Raw genomic sequence first — 20,809 nt, forward strand, 5'->3', positions numbered from 1 at the left:
TAACTTCTCTTTATTCCATTACTTTCATTTAACTAACTGAAGACATTCTGTCTCCAAAATAGTTCTCAGCTATGATCATTCAATCACATCAACGACTCAACCAATATTTGTTTAATTCCTATTATATGCTATATATATCATTCTGGTAACAAAGACGTGCATAGAATCAATTAATCTCTCTTCCTTCAAAAAGCTTAAAGTTTAATAATGATACTAATGAGGCATCAGCTGTTTTCATATGAAAATACAGGTGCGTGTATACATATACAAATACATATGTCTGGGAAGACATATTTCATTTAGATTTGAGAGGATCTGGGAAGCCTCCCAAAGTGCTATGAGCTGTAAGGATGTTAGCTAAATAAAAAATGCTGTACTGCAGTCACATACCCACACACACAAAAATCAGCAAAGTTAAGGGCTTTCAATGTGTATGGCATGCTGTGATATCCTAAATGCTGTGATCGAGATAACTTTGGGAAAGTGATGGCAGATGTTGAGTAAGTGACAATAAAGTTGTAGAAAAGGTTTAGGTCATGGAGAACCTTGTCTAACAAGGGAGGCAAAGGGCAAGCCGTAGCAAGAACTCTGTAGAGATGACTGAGTCATTTAGCGCAAGAGTGAAATGGCGACATTTGTACTTCATGAAGATAAATGCACCAGTAGCTTGGCAGTGTGTGTGGAGCATTGATCAGACTGCCTTACAATTAGCGTCTGCCACACTGATCTTGCTAAAACATAAAGAGGGCCAAAATTACAACATAAGAATGACTTTCAGAGCAAAGACAGGAAATTCTGAGTCAAATTAGAGATTGAGATAAACGTGATAACTGATGGCAAGAGGTTGTTTGGAAGTCAGGAGGGGATTTGACGTAATACATGGGGAACATGAACAGACAGAGGATAATTCCATGGAGATAGAGAAGGAAAGGTCATTGAATTTAGGGCTGTTTATAGCTTTTCCACATAAAAAAAAAAGCTGGAATACACAGATGAATTTCAATGTCAGATAAACAATGGTAATTTTAGCATAATTATTTCCCAAACATTGTGCCTCCATTCCTTCACAAGTTTCTTTTTCCTGAGTGCCATTTATCTCATTTGTCTGCTCTGCATGTTTCTACTCCTTCACTGTAAAATCAAGCATTGTCTTTCCTGTGATCTGTGTTCTTACAATATCCTATATTATAATTATTAATTCAGATAATTAGAAAAGCCTTCCTCTTGTTTTTCTCTAGATTTTAAATATCTTGAAATTTGGAGTAAGATTCTTTCATCATGGTGGCCCTACAGCTTAGAACAATGAATGTCTTATTTAAGGCGGCCAACAAATATTTTTGAACAAGTGGGTGTCCTAAGTCAGTTCTTTCTTATGCCTTTTCTCCAAACCATCTTTCTCACTGGCATGGTAACTTTTAAAAAAGTTTGCCAACTAAGATTTTAATAATTAATTAAATATCTTTAATTACTTCATGATGTCCAATAGGATAAAGGAGAAACACTTCAGCATTTTACTGAATGCTCTCAACAATTCAAACCAAAACTGAATGCTTAATATCTCAGACTTTGAGATCACATACATGCTAGAAGTGTAACTATAATATGTCTTTCAATGAATTATTTAACCATTTATAAATAACACAAACACACCTTCACATGTTGATGCAAAAAAGCAATGTTTTTGAGGCATGTTCTATAGCTCCAAATTCACTGACACTTCAGCACACCAACACAGTTATTTCATGTATCCCTGTAGCTTCATTTATCATTTACTGTCTATGCAGTTATCTTCCACAGCATCTGTAGTTCATAACTTACAAATCCTCCGAAGTTCAACCTATTTAGTCACGTTACTTACTTGTTAATGATGTCCAGCTTGCATGGTACCCTGCAGGGCAAAGCCTGGCATTGAACATTTTGTGATGGGTAATTTCTAGTATCCATTTATAACAATAGTTAAAGATAAAAAGGCTTTAATGTCTTCAGATACTCTGTGCTGGAACATGTTCCAAAGGTTCCAAAGCACTGTAGGTTTCCTCTCTCTCTCTCTCTCTCTCTTTTTTTTTTATTATACTTCATAGCTCCTAAATAGTTTACAGGATTAGAAAAAAATCTCATTTGTTTATTGCAAGCTCTATCTTCTCCTCCCTATAACTTCCAAGATACCCTTTTGCTCTAGGTTGAGTCCACACCAAATCAGGAAAATTGTCTTCAATTACTTAATTCTGAACTCCGAAAGAAGTTTATTGAAAACACCCAAGACAGCTCGAAAAATTACTCAGGAATATCCTGGTATATCTAAGGCCTTTCCAAACATGCTTTGAGAACTTAGATTAGAAACCTCTATATAACTATACTTCAGTGTCCTTACGTCAATCTTTTTTTTTAATTTTTTTTTTTTTTTACCTTCAGTCCTTCGGGGCCATTTTGTCCAGGAATCCCAATATCTCCTGGAAAACCCTACAGAACAGAAAAATGTAAAGGGTTTATTCCATAGAAAATCACTTTCAATAAATTACCATATAAAAATTAGATTTGCCTTTCCTTTATGTTCAGTTGAAGTAATGTATATTCTTCATAACCTCAATATTAAAAAATTGTTATAATAGACAGCTGTACAACATGGAAATACAAAGTGTATAAAGTCTACTAAAACGAAATTGGCTTCACCAGTTATTCACAATCTTTAGACCTGAATAAAATCGTGTAATCCAGAACAAGATGGTAGAAATCTTACTAAAAAAATCATCTTCAGTTTTGAAATAAGGCATAAAGGTGTGCGACATGACCTTCCAAAGGAAAGCAGGATACTAGGCCATCCAGGTTTAGATGAGTGTCCTTTGTTAGAATCATTACGAATTCACTACATGTTAATTACCAGATTTTAAATACTTCATTTATTTAAGAGGTAGAGAGATGGAGTTGTTAGCCAATGGTTTGTTGCCCAAAACTGACAGTAGCTCCTGCCTGACGAGAAGACAGGGCTGGCCACTGAATCGTGGTCTTCCTCATGTGTGATAGCCCCCTACTTGAGCTGTCACGTACTGCCTGCCAGAGTAAGTATACAGAGAAAGCTGAAATAAGAAGCAGAGTCCAGACTCAAATGCAGCACTCTTAATATGGGATGTGTGCATTTTATGTGGCATCTTAGTGCCAGGGTAGACATTGTAGATTTTCATTAGGCTTCAGATACAAACAACTTAAGTTTGGATAAAGAAAAAAAATCCTCAAAGATTATGGCTAAATCAGTTTTGTAACTAATCCAACAATTTTATCCTTACATCTCATAATTAATTAAATTTAAACTTGGCTCCTCAAATGCTCTTAAATTCAACATTTTGCTAGTTTTCTCACTGACTAATGAGTTAAATAAAATCTTAAGCCTGTGTACACTTCATATTTGAGTGAGCATCATTTTATCTTTTAGGAAATTGCAGTCACAGTCTAAAACAGTTGGCTCAAGAAAAAACTGGAACAGTGTTAAAGAAAATCTGTATTGGGAGAAGGCCTAGAATGCTCTCAAATGGTTACATCAAAAGTTTTGTTGAAATTATGACTAATGGGTTTGATTTGTCATGATCAATTTCAATAAAGATGATCACCTCATAACTGTGGTTTAACTTGCATTTATTTTTTTGAAACTTAAGCTGTTCTTGTGTTTTCCACTGATGCTGGCAAAGGAAAACAAGGCTAAGACAAATGTAAGCATCAGCGTCTACGAAAGTAAAGGCTGAAAATAAAACATCATTGTAGGCAAGAAGAGGCATTTCAGTAGAAGTGTAAACACAAGGGGGATAGAGATTTCCACAGGTATGAAACAGGAAGGGTAATTCAGTGATACTCATTCTGGGAAGAAAAATAAGAAAGTGATGCCAAAATTAATTTCATTGGACTAAGACAGAAACATCATCACAAATTAAATGCCAGACTTAAAACTTGGATTTTTGGAGAGAATTATGACTTTGGGGTATTTCTCGCACACACACACAAAAACAGTGGTAATAGAAAAGACTAATTGCAGTAATGGATTTTGGAAGTGCTGGAATAATAACACAGGTATGTATCATACAGACTTTGATTGATTTACTAATTAAGGGGATTTAGATTCAACTTCATTAGCACTTGTATATACAATTTAAAAAATCAAATGCTTTTCTCTAAAATTTCCTAAATTTTCTCTTAAACACTCTCTTGGTACACTTGGTGTGGGCAAAATCCCTGTGGATCCTTGTGGTCCTTCTGTTTTATTTTCTGCAATAATAGTAGTCAGCTGTTCAAAATTGAATCCAAAATACCGTTTGCAACACTTCTCCCTCATCTTGTGTTCATTACTCGAATGGCTAGTACTTCAATACACAAGTTTCTAAGTGAAGAAGCTGTGCATCATCTCCAAATAGTGGTTTTCCCTTCTTTTTTTTTACTTTCTTCTAATAACTTTTATGCAACCCTAGGGTGTGGCAAAGTCACTTTTGTTTTTTGTTTCTCTTATTTTCCTTGTCAGATATAAACCACTTGAATGCATTTTTATCTAATATTCACTACCATATTCCCAGAATCTAATAAAATACCTGGCTCATCAAATGTTTTAAATTTTTTTTTTTCATTATTGGATGACAGGATTTTTTTCTTTTGAAAATAAAGACATGTTTGGTAGTTACTTTTGACCCCAATGCACTGGTTTATGAATGTATAAGAACCTGGTTAGAAACCATCCCTCTGCATAAATTTCACTTTCAGATAAGCCAGAGACACTATGTTACACAAGAAAACAAGTAAGCCATAAAAGTCATCAAAATTAGAGACATTTTACAAAAACCCAGGTGATGCTAAAAAGGTCAGATATGGGAATGTGAACATTGATAAGGATAACAGCTGCAATGAATTTACACATGGCAAATACACATAAATTCACAAGTTCATAATAAACTCACATACAATAATAACTGTCCATATTCTGAGAATGAAAGGGAACTAATTCATTCTTTAATGAACTGCACCACTAGTAACCAAACAGCAGACAAGAAATATTCCAGCCAGTAAGTGAATATGTAAATGACAGACCAAGAAAATCTTTATTTTGCAAGTCTACAAATCCTCTAATGGATCCAAGCAGCAAGCATCATCAGTTACCAACATGACAAAGTGGGGATTACTAGACACATGCTTTCTAGTGCCAGGACAGACTATCACAATCTCGGCACAAACAAGGACAGAACTAGACCTCTGCAATGTGACTACCAATTTGCTAGAAAAACACAGGATCAAGAAACCTAGAGGCTAAGAGATTTTGTAAGAGGAGAATTTGTTTTGAAACAGGAATCCAGGTAATAGTCATAAGGTTTTGTTTTCTAGCACTCATACAAGTACATGCCATGTTAGTAATGTGGTCAGTCCAAAGAGGAAAGCAATTAAAAAAAAAAGATTAAAATGCCTTTTTCTGAGTGAGACTAATCTGCCCAAACGCTACTGCCAAAAAAAAAAAAAAAAAAGTAAAGGAAAAAAGTAATAAATTCACTTTCTCAGTACACTAAAGAAATTAAACTTCAGCATAGGGCAGCATACAAGTTGCAAGTGAAGGAACTTCTCTGTCTTGAGAAAACCACAGAGAGAATATATGGACTGTGGAAAAATAAATCAAATATCCATTTGTATTCTTCTGTTGTTTTAAATCTAAAACGTCATCATAACCAGATTTTAAGAACTATGACATGGTTGAAAATATTGCAATTGAGCCTTGCTACTCTATTATTTTCCCTTTCATAATACTCTACAGTTCAGCAGAAAATTTAGCATAACTGCATTATCCAGTAGTTAAATTCTAATATTCTAGCATAGAAAATTCACAAAGCACTAATAACAATATTTCATAAAATTCAACATGCAATCCCTGTTGCTCCAAATAAGACTTTGCTGAACTAGTATTCACAATTTCTGAAATCATTTTTAAAGATATTTACAAAGGCATGGCAAGTCCATTTTCATTCTTCTGAAAGGCACATAAAGTTATATTAAATGTTTTTAAAATGAGCTTATCTATTATTTGATATTAGGTTTGGATATTTTCTATTTACAAACAGAAAGTAACCTGAGGAGGGAGGAGATAACAGTGACAGTGAAGAATTATAAAAGTGAACAAGGAGACATTTGGGTTTGATGAATATGTTCAATGTCTTGATTTGAAGTATGGTTTCACAACACACGTAAATGGATGAGATAGGCAACGTAGCATAGTAAGTTAAACCGATGCTTGGCACACCTACAGCGCATATGAGAGCACCGGTTCAAGTGCTGGCTACTTCTTTTCCAACCCAGCTTTCTGCTAATGGGTATCCTGAAAAGGCAGCGTGAGTATACATATTTATATGTCATTTGTTATCCAAAATATATTATAGAACAAAAAATCCTGGCACTTCCCAGAACACGTATTTTTTTTTTTTTTATCCCAAATACGTTCTCCCTGCTAGTTTATAAATATCAGTGAAAGGAGTGGGAAGTTAGGGGATTAAGAAAAGCATGGTACATTGTTCTGAGTAAACGGCCTGAGGCTACTGTTGTTGTTGAGACATGTAAATGTGCATTTAACTCATTGAAATGAGCGCACCTAACTCCAAGAACTTGATCGCAAGATGTAATATGCGAAAAGGCATTTTTAGAAATTTTTTTCACAATCTCTTTGAGTTTCCATTCTTCTCCCCTTCTTGGTTCATGTGCACTGTTTCCATACCAGAGGTGAGTAAATGACCCAAATCATGCTGACTACAGTACTCCATTTCCCTTTCTATAATGACTCACATAGGATTAACATGTGACCCAAGCCAGACTGACTGCAGCTCTAATAATTTGCTGCAAACATAAATAAGGAACCTTATTTTTTGCTGAGATTGCCAATCCTGGGGACAAGAAAAGCCAGAGATGCCAGTGGTTACCTTTTCACTTTGTCTTATGAACAAAACAAAAAGAAGTAAATCAAGTGAGTACAAGATCTCTTCGCTCGTCAGGTTGCTGTATCCAGAAAATCTCTAGGGCCATGCTCTCCTGGATTTTTTCTGAGTACATTAACCAACTGTGAAAGTCCTGACTCCTGACACAGCTATCTGATTTAGATTTGTGTCACTTTTAGTGGAAAAGGATTGGACTGAGACATTGAACTGTTTGCAGTGTGCATATATCTAGCTCATTTATAACTTTGTGCATTTTTATATATTAGTTCCTCTGCCTGGAATGTCTTTGTTTCCTTTTCCTGGCTGATAAATCCCAACTGTTTCAGTAAGTAGCTGTTTAAGTTCCATGCTTCTTAGAAGCCTTCCTACTTCCTGTTGCACAATCCTCTATTATACAAATTGTTACCATGACTAAGAAACTCGTGGTTTGCTTTGTTCAGAATCAATAGCTTGTTTTTCATATTTGTACATTGCTTTATTACCATAGCTAATTAGCACTGATTATATGATATTGTAATGAAGAGTATGTTTCTCTATTGCAGTAAGATAGTTAAGTTTATGGAAGAAAATAAATGTATTCTGCCCATCCTTTACACTTCCAGTATTTAATTTTAGCATATCACTGGAAGATAATTCTTCATTGCCGTTAACATTTCAATCATTATGCCATGAAGTGCTGACTAATGATTGTTATGGTATGTCTTCTCAGTGACTTTCAACAATAGAAAATGTAGAAATAGTGGCTCTCTTCTGTAGCAAAGAGAAAAGATGCTTACTGCCCAAAATAATACAACAACATCTCTTTCTGGATAACACCTACTTGAATTGTCATTGTAAAGATTCAATTTGCATGAGCTCAAGTTTACTCAGATAAAGCAACTCATTGCAAATGCATTGCCTAGCCCTCTACTCATCACTCCCTGGGAAAGGCAGCACAGTGGATCAGCGCAAATGTTAATTCTTACAACAACTGCTATGTAAAAATTCCTTCGTCTCTTAAAAAATAAACCTATTGTGACTTCTGCCAGAGGAATCTTTGGAAAAAAAATCAGCCTAACTTGTTGGCTGGCAAGTAGGATAAAATCAGAGATTCTGGCGTTTATGCTGACATGAGACCAGGATATAGATAAAGACACAGCTCTCTGGAGAGAAAGTATGAGGATGTTACAATAAGATTGACAGAATTTGACATGTGAGGGAATCAGCAGTGAGGATGTTAAACAAACTGTAATGATCAACTGGTACTTTATTTTATTGCCCATTAAAGGAGAAATTAGGGGAGATGTTGTCATCTAGTAGACAGAAAATTCTCGTTCCCTCTCTATAACCTTTTGAATTACATGTTTTGTTTAAACTATAAAAGAGAAGTAACAACTATAAGCATAAGGAGTCCCTTAACACTAAGTGTTATCAATTTATATAGCTAACCATATATTGGGTTGTTCCAGTTAGTTTCACTTAACTGCTAACTAAAATGGACATTCAGAAGCAATTCCTCACTTGATAAGATCAAACTTCCAAAACCTAGTTTCTAAAATAGACCACCCTGGTGGAAATGACCGCCCTCTTCTTGGCTGCTTTCGGCATCTCTGTGATTAGTGATCTTGACTAATTTCTTTTTTGTAATAAACAACTGGCTCCATTTACCACTGAAGTTACCCAAAATTCAAATATTTGCAACCTCTGTAGCTGTGGGCTACTAGGGAGGCACTAACAGCTGAATCAACAAACATTTAAACTATCCTAATACCACATTGGAAGATGTTCTGCTGCCAGAAGTAGGAGGATTCACAGAGAAAGTCCATGAAGTTGATACTATCATGCTGAAATGGAAAACACTGCTGTGTAGCATTTTCCATTGTTTTTAAAGAATGTAGAATAAGAGCCAAAATTTGGAATACTAAATTTTATGTCAAGTGTTTTTTTTATCTTGGAACACTTCTAATACAATTCTATAAAGTTACATACAGAGATATATTTACTTTGTTGTCACAGCAGTTTAATGCGTTTAGACCAAGTGAAATATTAAAGAACAGAGAGGGAAAACTTGAAAGTAGACTAGAATATTAGTTTTTTCAGGTTGCCTATAATGATGAATAGTTCCCTTAAAACGCTAATGAAAAATATGTAGTGTTTATGACAAAAAACTAAAAAGAAAGGAGTACTTAAAAAAACAATGAGAGAACTGACTAGAGGCTTTTAACAAGAAATACCAGCCAGCTCTGTACAGCCTTGCTGGTTGTGTAGATGATCACTTGTCCTGTATCATTAATTTGAGGTATATCCAATTCGAACCACCCACAGATTTTTCCCAGTTCACCCAAAATTCTGTAGCTAGAGAATGCGTACACCGGTTTCAGGCCTCTGTGCAGTATTGAAATATAAATATTCTTGAAAGGGGACTACACTACAGTTAGTCCATCAATTGCTGCTCAGAATGAAATATGTTTATCAGGCATTATAAGACAGGCTTTGGTAGAGAGGGAAATTAAAGGTAAAAAAAGAGCATATTGGTTATAGGAGATGAAAGTCATACCCAAGAAGGAAACTATATATAAAGATCAGGAGCCTCAGGAAAAAAAATATTACTTAACTATTTTATAATTTTCTTTAAAGATTTCACTTATTTTAGACTTTAAAGGAACGAATTTCACTTTTTTTTTTTCCATACCTGATCAAAGCTGATGATAAGGAACAATGTAGATGTTACAAGCCTTGGTTTCCTAGAGATTCACTACTGTTACTTATATGTAAGTTCCTTGAAATCAAGTTCGCTTCAGAGTTTCCTTTTTTAATTATTGATGTATGATAGATACTCCAAAAAAGCTTATATAAAATGAATAGAAGGGGGTTGTCTAAATTGGAGCCTAAACAGCAGGATGCTCTGAGAGACAAACCATTAGGATTTGAGGATAATTCACTCATACTTCCACAACATTATTAGTGCCACCCTTAAAGACACAGGGTGTGAGAAGACATAAATCTGCATTGGAAACTTTGTTGGTATAAAATCATAGCCAACCGTAATCTTGTGAGAAAGCTCCAAGAATTCAGGGCAAAAGCCTTGAACAGCTGGAATGACAAAGCATGGGTTAGGAACCTTGTAGGAAGACAACTGATTAGGAGAGGACAGTGGGGAACCTGGCTGATATGAAACCATAACCAGCCGTGAATCTGTGAGAAAGCTTGGGAAACCCAGGGCAAAGGATCTGAAGCAGATGGAACAGAAGAGCATAGGCACAGGAACTCCCCAGTCCTCAAACCTGGTAGTAGATCAGAGTGGTGCTGCTTCTCGTGTATGCTGTTAGTAGCCTGCTAGAACACATTGTTACTGACTGAGGCCCTTTGCTGCTAGCATATAACTCACATCTGTCTCAAACCCTCCCTCCTTATGTGTATGAGACCCTCAGTCTCAATAAGTCTTTTGCTATTAATAAGCTTTGGCTATTGACCATAAATCAACAGTCCATGTCCATGATTACTGACTCCACATAACAAGTCTCCTTGCTGCTAGATAACAAATAATAGGGGTGTTGGGCACCATCCTACCATTGTTCAATTTGCAAGGCTGGCTGCTATAGCAATCAAACAGATATTGAGAGTGTTTGTGGATGATCACAGCCCGATTACAGCAGCTGTGTTTTGTTTACTATCAGTGCTAGAGCAGATCACTAAGATTTCACAGAAACGGTTTGTAGTCATTTATTTGGCAGATATGTTGTGTTTCCTAATAACGAAAAATGAGAATAAAACCTATTCCTGTTGAATATATGACAGACACTTACAGATTTTCTATGTTCCCTTGCTTCAGTAATAACAATATATTGTTTAAAGAGATCTGGACCTTTAATGCATGTTATAGACCATCATTCTGATTTAGCCAATGTAAGGCATCGTGTTGATTAAAAATGAGCAAGAGATGGTCAGTGCAATGGAGGACTTGGCAAGGCACACACACTCCAGATGGCAAAATATAAACTCTAGAAATATTCATGTGTTGGCAAATTCTCTAAAGATTTTAAGACCTAATGGTCAGGCATAAACTGGAATACTCCCTGGAAGGCAAAAGCAAGTTTAGACTCTTGCCACAAATTTCCACCACAAAAAAGGGAAAGGCAGATCTCTTTGCATTGAGGGACATATACCACCTCCCAGGAACATAGTTACAGCCCACAAGCCGATGACCTCAAAGGCTGCCAGCTTTTAGTGGACCCCAGAACAGGAAAAGACTACCATAAATAAGTCAAGGTCATGGTGTATTCAGCTTTACCACTTTAGCACTTAACCCAATCAACACTAAGTACTGGTGGTATTAGCAGTGTGAAAAGACAGTATAGATAACCTTACAGGAGACTGTGTTATGGTAAAGTAATACGATCTGCAACAGAAAATACTGTACTGTTTGAAATAGCCCTTGATATTTTTTTACAGTGTAGTAGAGGCAGAACAGTTGACCATGGGCATCAAGTGATCACACACCTGGAACTCATGTCCTGGGTTCTGTCTTAGCTGATAAATCATAAATTCAGTTGATACTAAGCAACAGTTCACTACAGGTGGAACTGCTATATTCAGAATTGAACTTATACAGAACCAGAGGCACAAGTTGCATTAACAGGCAGCTCAGACTTCCATGTCACCCTCAGAGCAGCACCTCTTCCCTTCTTCTGCCTTGTATCCAAAGAAGTAAGGATCAGGGAGGAGAGGCAGGTCTCACACAGTCAGCTCAAGGAAAGTGAAAATGCAGCATCTGGCTTATGTTTGATAAGTGTGGGCTAGCTAAAAATGGCAGTAATGTCATAACAGGACACTCTGAATACTGATGTTACAGTCCATCCTATCCAGCTAGACAGTTAAGTAGACCAACAATAAGTAAAAATAAGGAAGCCCTAAAAAATAATCGACAAAGGACAAATTATTATATATTAATATTATAAATAACAATAAGAATATATCTTGTGCCACGTGCATATTGAACATTTCGAACTGACCTTATACTAATGCAAAAAGACAATGTCAGTGAATTCTATAAAACATGACAACAGTCTCCTGTCACAACGCAATAAAATCAGAAACTACTAACAATTAGAATAAAAACATCTCTTACTTGGAAATTTTAAAAACTTATTACTTAATAACTTTTTGGGTGAAAGAGGAAAATTAAGCTTTTACATAGTTAAAAACAACAGTACTAAATTACTCCACATGTAGTAAATTTAAAGAAGCTATCAGAGGTTACGTTATGATTACAAACAAAGCAAGAATTCCTCTTCTCCTACCCCTTTTTAAAATCATATTGTAAGTCTGTGCTAATGTACTAATACAAGAAAAAGTATATAGATTAAAAAGAAAAAGTAAAACTGTCTCTGTTTGTACATGGCATGATTAGCTATATAGAAAATTTGAAACAAATACCAAAATCTCCAGGATATTAACTAGCAAACAAAAGCCAATTACATTCCTGTATAACATCAGAAAACAAGTGCAATTGGAAATTTAAACAAAAATATTATTTACATTAACACCAGAAGAGAGAGAGCAAGAAAAGAATAAGGAGGAGAAAATACAGAGGAAGAGGAGGAGGGATGGAGCAGGCATAGGAAATGGGAAACAAGAACTAAAAGTAATCACATCTGAAAGTTATATGATAGTATATCTATGAAAATGCAAAAAAAATGCAATTGAAAGTGCCAGAAGCAACCTAAATTACCATACATAAAAGAAAGATGGCACAGTTGCAATCTTTTCAAACTTTTCAAGATTTTTCAAACTTTTATGCAACTATGAAATCATTTAAATATACATAGTTAAAAATTCAGTGTTTGCTTAATGCAAGTGTTTTTTTTTTTAACAAGTGTCCTTATTTTTTTTTTTAAAAAGAAAGCACTTTATTTTTAAATTAAACAACTCTAATAACTTGGAAGTGAAAGTTGTGTGCCTATTTGGCACTGTTCAGTTTCTTTATCCTCATTACTTGGTCCACATTGGTTTATACTGTACCACATTTTAGCAGCAATCACCAGATCTACTTGACAAACATGTGAGGTGGATCCAATCTGAGCTTACTTTATTTATTATTTAGAAATTATTTTTCTCTGTATCTCGTAGTTAGCTAAAAAATAAACTCAAACTGTCCACTGCTATATGCTACCACTGAAAAAAATATGTAGCCTGTTTTAATCTGTATAATTTAACCTGATTCCTTAGTGAAAACATTATAATGACTAAAACAGAAAATTGTATTTTTAATTTATATTTATATACTTATCTATTTATATTGATTTTAAAAATGAAGAGTTATTTGGCCTGATAATTAAAAGGCCACTTAGAAAAGCATATCTAAGTTTCCTGGGCTTGAGTGATGCTTTATTCCTGACTGTGGTTTCCTGCTAATGTGTACCTTAGGTGGCAACAAGGAGTGACTGATGTAGTTGGGTTCCTGTCACTTATGTGGGAGAATCAGGATGAGCTCCTTGTTTTAACTTCCCTGTGGCTGAGTCCCAGCTATTTGCTTTGGGAGAACAAACCGAAGAATGGAAAATTTCTATCTTTCTTTCTCTGCCTTTTAAAGAAAAGAAGTAAACAAGCTAATTTATTTATTTTAATGAAATAAAATAGCAGGTTATTTTATGAGTATAAAATGTTGATAAAATAAACAGTTCCCTGGGCTAACTCAGGCTAATTATTGTTCCCCTCTGTGAGGCTATGGTCTCAGTTGCTCTCGCACTCAGCTCCAGATTTTCTACATGCTCTTGGTAGTGTAAAATGTCTGCCTTTGGGTCACATTCACCTTGTTCTCTAAGGGAAGTTCAGCCCCCCTTTTCTCTGTTCTTTATAAATGAAATGTTAACGGAAAAAGTGTCATAATATAGATATAAATGTTTAACACTGGTTTCTTTTATTATTTTGCTTCAAAAATATTTATAGAATGATATCTCTGCCCCACGCTTACTGCAATAAATAGTAATAATTTTCCAAGGCTGGTAAAACTACAGAGGTCAGACAATAATTTCCAGGGGCAGACAGGGAGAATATTCTGAGTTCCTTTGCAATCTTATCTCTTACTGGTTTTGAAAACAATTTCTTTCTGTTGGATTACAGTCCTGCTGCTTTAAAGAACAGAAAGGTGAAATGTTGCTTATCATTGCTGTTAACCAACAGAATACCCTGATGGTTCTATTTCAGCATTTGAGGGATTGTCTCTGTAGCTCTTTTGTTTCTGTTAAAAATTTTACAGCCAAGGTAAAAATAATTCTTCTACCTCTGGTAGAATTTCATTGTCAAAATTTTAAAAACTTAAATTATCATTTACCTAAACAAGAGTTTTTTCCACTTCTACAACCCTACTGAAAGATATCATTAAGCTATGTGCAGATGACTGAAATAATCTTGCATCATCTTTATGCTTCAGTAGCCTCTCTCTCCATGTTCTCATGTATACACAGGAGACAGAAAAATCTTCTCAAAGCACAGATCATTATCATTGATGTCACTGCCTTCAAGTTCACTCTGAGAACTTCCTGTTGAACTTGCAACTGCAAGAGTATACTGTAGGCTTGGCATGGTGGTCTACTAGCTAAATTCTCACCTTGTAAATGCCGGGATACCATATGAGCACTGGTTCCTGTCAGGGGTGCGCCACTTGCCATCCTGCTCCCTGATTGTGGCGTAGGGAAGGGTACAGGACATCCCAAGGTCTTGGGGCCCTGCATGGGAGACCTGGAAGAAGCTCCTGACATATGGCTTTGGATCAGCTCAGCTCTGGCTATTGCTCATCACGTGGTCCAATGAGAGAGTTATTATTATTATTATTTTTTACTAACTTGTACTAGGTTGTTACAACATTCATCTATACCAAAAAGTAGAAATCACAAGCTTTAGTACATTGAATTAATACTCTCCTTTGAACAACAAATTTGTTTTCATTCAAGGGAAAGACAAATCACATAAAACTGGTCATATTTCACTGTTTTAGTCAGTAGAAGTTTAGATTCAAATTTTCAATAGTTTCCAATAAAATGTACAAGATTTTGTGGCTGTATTTGAGGAAAAATCTCTTAAATTTCAACCTGAACAATTTCAGAAATCACTTTACCGGTCACCAGTCACTCCCCTTTCCTTTTTCACAGTACTCCTCAAGATTCCTCTACCTGTACATTCATCTTTTACAATGTAGTCTTCTACTCCTAGAGAAGACAAAGCCTTGGTCACCCACTTTCAACATTTTTTATCCTTTTGAAACAAATCCCTATGCTTAACATTCTTCGTAACTTGGTTTCCATTTTCCCTGCTTTTCAGAGAAATGGATTTCACTGAATTTTCCACTATTGCTTTAAGCTTTTAGCACTCAAATTGTTAGTCAATTGTTCTTCAGTTCTAAATATTTCCTTTCACTGTGAATGTTTTTTTCTCTTTAGATTATAACTTATTTAAGAACACATTTTCCACTTAGCAAAATGTGCTTCCATGTCCTTTTCTTATCAGATTAAAATTTAACTTCAAAGAATGTAGTCTTTTAGCAATGAGGGCCCAGGTATAGTATTTTCTCACTTTGTTTCATGAAGAGATCTCATCTGTCTCAACTGCTTCACCCAATGTAGATGACAATATAAGCAGTATCTGTAGTCGATTCTTTAATTCTGAGACTTAGGTCTACAGTTTGAATATGTGTATTAACTTTATTACTTTTGTCAAGCATTTTGACCTCAAAAGACTCAAAATCAAATCATTATTTGCAACCATATTCGGAATCCTCTGTTTCCTCTCCTCTTTTTTTTTCTGTGTATTTTAGAATACTCTCTCCCAAACTGAACGAAGTGAACTGAATGGCTCAAATGCTATAAATGACATTTGCATTCTGCCCACCCCATTGCCACAATGTGCCATCCTGAGTTTCTAGTTCTACCACCAGCATCCTTTTAAATAGGCTTTAACTTCTCTTAGTATCTCTCTTCCTCCTTCACTTTTGCCTTACCCCCTGCTACCAAGTTTAACTGTAAAACACAAGCCTGATAATTCCATCCCTTGCTTAGAAATTTTTGGTTACTGTCCTATTATGAAAGAGTAAGTTTACCATAACACAGGAGACTCTCAACCCAACAAACATTATCTACTGTGCTAATACAAATTTTCAGGCTACATTTATCATTATCTATACTATTTTGAATTCCTTGATGCAATTGTATTAAAAGCCTAACACTATGGAGAGTTTGGGAAAAGCATTGCCTCGTACATTGTTACCTAGGTAGTATTTGTTTATAATCATGGAAAATATAACCTTTGATTTAGCCCCATTTCCCAAAACAATTTTATGTCAATTCTTGAGAGAATGTACGTCACATACTTGGCCTCAAATGAACTGCTTAAGAGAGGTAAAGAGGAAAAATGAGTACAATCTGATAAGGGACTCAGGACCTTATATTAATGCAAACAGCAAAGACAATAACAATGTTTTGAATATTGATGGCAAATCATAAAATTTCTAAAAATACAGAAAAAGAAATACAATTGGAAGAATGAGCAGTCAGTGATTAACAACAAAAACAAAATGACTACTACAGCCCTTAACTAACTTCATGAGAAAAAAAATGATCTCAAGCCATACTAATTGCAAGGAGGAAACCAAGTACTTTCCGTGGCATAAATCATCTGCTACTATTGTCACAGTAACAATAAAAAGAACAAGTTGCAGTCCTAATAATAACCTTACAGATAATGACAGCTAAGTTAGATCCTGTATTTTTAGTATGAAAAGATGGGTAACTGTTTTAATTCTCATTAAAGATGATTAAAAGGGTATAGGTTCAAGTCCTCGCCTTGAACACACTGGGATCCCATATGGGTGCCGGTTCTAATCCCGGCAGCTCCACTTCCCATCCAGCTCCCTGCTTGTGGTCTGGGAAAGCAGTCAAGGACGGCCCAAAGCCTTGGGACTCTGCACCCCTGTGGGATACCCAGAAGAAGTTCCTGGATCCTGGCTTCGGACCAGCATAGTATTGGCCGTTGTGCTCACTTGGGGAGTGAATTATCAGACAGAAGATTTTCCTCTCTGTCTCTCCTCTCTGTATATCTGACTTTGTAATAAAAATAAAAATTAAAAAAAAAATCTTTAAAAGAAAGAGTATCGGTTCATTACTCCAAACAACGTCCTTCTAAGATGACAACATCAACCTCCTGCTGTATGTGCTATGACCTCCCTAGCAATAAAACCAGGTAAGTGCATTTTTTTTTTTAGATTTTTAAAGTATCAATACTTACTGTTTTTCATTTTTTTAAAGGATGTATTTAGTTCATAGGCAGAGAGAGAAAAAAGGAGTGCCACAAAGAAAGATACTCTGTCCAATCTCTCCACAAATGACCACACAAATCAGGGCTGCCCTTGCTGAGGCCAGGGGCTCCCCTCTGCGTGGTAGGAACAAAGCTTTTGGGCCATCGTTTGTTGCCTCTCAGGAGAAGCTGCATACACACATTGAACAAAGCAGTCGTTTAACCCAGGATTCCACACCTTACCTCCAACATGTTTTTAAATTAGACAGTAAGTAAGAATTGGCATTTGTTAAAATATCAGCCAACCCTGAAAGAAGTAGATGGAGTAAGAAGTAGATCTTAAAAGCTGAGAGAAAGAGAAAGAGAAAGAGAGTCAGCACAGTACTATTCCTAGAAAAACAGCCTACTGCTCTGTCATTATAGTGATTTTATTGCTTTGATCTATTTTTTCTGATACTAAATTCATTTCAAAGCTTTACTCTTGAATCCATGAGTCTGAATTAACTGTATACTAATATGTGTGTGTATGTATACACAAATGAGAGTGTTTCAAAATATTTATGGAAAATTGAAATGCAAAGAAATTTTTTTATTCAAGTATTTTTAAAATGCTTCAAAAAGTCAACAGAAACGCATGTGGTAAGAAATTAAGGATATATTTAAAAATGTCTTGCTTCAAATAAATTTATATTAAATTCCACTTTCCATAAACTTTTGGAAGTACCATTTATGTGCTGATGTCTTTTGTGAAACTAGAGTGAGATTCATAAGATTTTACAACCATGTAGGGTATCTTGATGCATATTGTAATGCAGAGTGACCTGTTTCTTCTGGGAAGCTAATGTTCCCATGTCAACTTTCAGAAAAGAAAGCGCTCCGCATCATGAATTAAACTAAATTCAAAAATTTAAATAATCTACAAATTTGATACATGTGGTATAGACTTAGTTATGGTTATTCTAGAATATAAGAATTACATCACACATACATATCTTTTAGAAGCATTTTATATTAATAATTCAGTGGACCTTTTGTCTTCTACCCCTAAGTATGCATCATTTTTTTTAAGTGAATCATTTCATTTAATCAACATCCAAAATAAGAAGCTGGGGATGTTTACAAAGAAGTGTATAATTGTACATATAATCATATCTATGTAGTACACATCTTTTATTTCAAAATTTAAGTGTGGCTATACCAGAAATATAAATAATGATAATCTTCTATTTAACAATAACATTTAACCCTATTATTTACAATTAACAAGATCTTTTGCTTATGGTTCACACTACATGAATGGGCAACTGGAATGTTTTGCAGTATCAGTAAACATTAAAATTCTTAAAAAGTAATATAGTAAAGCTATCAACTGTTTCATTTAGTGTCATTATTAATAGTTGCTTGCTAATAACATTCCACAGATTTGTATTTACTTTACATCACATTAAATAAAGACCCCTAAGATAAACTGTGAAATCATCAGTTTATCTCTGTTACAGTAAAATATGAAGTTCATATAATTAGTGAAACTTGGTATTTACCAAACATCTATTTTCTATTCATTTGGCTTCTACACCCTGAGATAAGAAACAGAATATTTAACAATTGAAATATATAACTAATATAGCTATGTTCTTTAAAAAAATAGTATTATGACATCTTTAGTCATTGTTTTTAACCTTCCTTGGGTTTCCCTAGTATTCTTGACATTTTATTTCTTTACAACATGAAAAATATTAGCTTTGTATTATTTCACAGGAATGTCATAAAGTTGTTTTTAAAGATTTTTTTTTATTTGAAAGCCAGAATCTCAGAGAAAGTAGAGATGAAGAGAAGGAGAAAGACCATCAATCCACTTCTTCACTCCGAATGATCACAATGGCCAGGACAAGGCTAGGATGAAACCAGATGACATATATCTTATCCAGGTCTCTTATGTGGGTACTGGGGCCAGTTACTTGGGCTCCCTTCTGCTTTTCCCAGGCCATTAGCTAGGAGGCAGACAAGAGGAGCATCCAGGACTCGAACCAGTGTCCATATGAGATGATGGCGTTGCAGATGGCATTTAATAGTCTGTTATAACATGCCAGAAACTAAGTATGCATCATTAATAGCTTCCATGTAGCATTAATAAACAGCTCTGTGGGAAGCACAGTGTGCAAAAACTGTTTTACTTCCTTAGAATCACTGACATAACAGAAAAAATGTAGTCCAACCTATTTACACAAATATCAACATTGCAAAATCTTTTTAAAGCCTACTATGTAAAAACATGTTTTACCAATTAATTTTAATTTTCAGTATGTTTGTTTCAAGTTTATTGTCTTTCCACAAATACTTTACCTCTGGTCCTGGAGGGCCAGGTGGTCCCTGGGGTCCTGGGTCACCTGGTTGGCCCTAGGTGAGGAAAGGGGAAATACAAAATATAAACATTAATCTTTAAGATACAATTAAAAGAGGAAATAGGCATTGGTAAGCAACAGTGCATATAGCATATAGCAACCAAGGTGCTAATGACTTCAGAGATTAAATTTATGATCATCATCACAGTGAATGAAACTTACTTAAATACAACATTTTGGATATCATATATATTTATTCCTATCAACATTTTGATGAGTTCAATGCTAAAAAATTCTTCCTGCAGAGCTATAAAAATAAAGCTAAACTCGAAGAGGCAGCAATTTCTAACTGAGGAACTGACTTCGTTTATTAATAGCCAGACTCCTAGGACACTGTCTGTAAACCTCTCTTCCTTTTACTACTCTTAGTGGCCTGATTTAGTATTAAAAACTCAACCTATATTGAAATTCTGGTTCTCGAACCTCTCTAATTCCTCGTTTTTCGTATCAATAAATTATAAATACAGACAATACTAGTAACATTCTCATGGAGTGTTTATGAGCGTTAACTGAAACACTATATGGAAAGTGCCAGGCACAATGTCTGGCATAGAAAGCACTCATTAACATCAACCGGGTTTGTGATCATGAATTCCTTCTCTTTCCCCTTGTAGTCTCTGCTCCTTACCCTTCTCCTGGGTGACGCAGAATTTTTGGACTGTTTTGATTCTTCCTAAAATTTATCTTGCAGTGGAGGTCTAATTTTATTGCACTGAGTTCAGAAAGGATACTTGATATGATTTCTATTCTTTTCAATTTGTTGAAACAGTGACCTACCAAGTGATCAATCCTGGGCAATGTTCTATGTGTTGTTGAAATGTGTATTCTGCAGCTGTTGGATGGAATGTGCTGTTGATGTCTATTAGATCCAAATGTTCTAAGGTGAAATTCGTATCTGCTGCTCTTTTGTTCATTTTTGTTCTGAGGATTTATTTTCAACATCTTGACTTTCATGTTACAGATGTGAAATCAGTGACAGAGAGGACAATGAAAGCAGAAAACAGGAGAGGTTGCTATGAATCTGAAACTTGATCAAGTTGGTAAGAGCTAGAACAACTAAAGTCTTAAGTGTAGCGATTCCCTTGTTTTCCTAACAGAAGCTATTGAATTTGTTATTTATGTGATGTAAAATTTCTAAATGACCTTTACATTTTATTTAAGTAGGTGTTAGGTCACAAAAATGCTCATACAACTAATTTC

General features: G+C 35.2%; 1 protein-coding gene across 1 annotated transcript in view; it reads right to left on the reverse strand.

Annotated features, from left to right (window-relative positions):
* Window positions 1-20,809, reverse strand: part of COL24A1 (collagen type XXIV alpha 1 chain) — a 298,672-nt gene that overhangs the window by 196,144 nt on the left and 81,719 nt on the right. The window contains exons 18-19 of the mRNA XM_040987252.1: window positions 19,551-19,604; window positions 2,407-2,460 (exon numbers count right to left, since the gene is read on the reverse strand). Of these exons, the coding sequence (XP_040843186.1) occupies window positions 2,407-2,460; window positions 19,551-19,604 (108 nt within the window). The remainder of the gene's footprint in view (window positions 1-2,406; window positions 2,461-19,550; window positions 19,605-20,809) is intronic.

This window comes from Ochotona curzoniae, unplaced genomic scaffold, assembly GCF_017591425.1.
Source record: "Ochotona curzoniae isolate NIBS_2020 unplaced genomic scaffold, NIBS_Ocur_1.0 contig_4612, whole genome shotgun sequence".
Taxonomy (NCBI): domain Eukaryota; kingdom Metazoa; phylum Chordata; class Mammalia; order Lagomorpha; family Ochotonidae; genus Ochotona; species Ochotona curzoniae.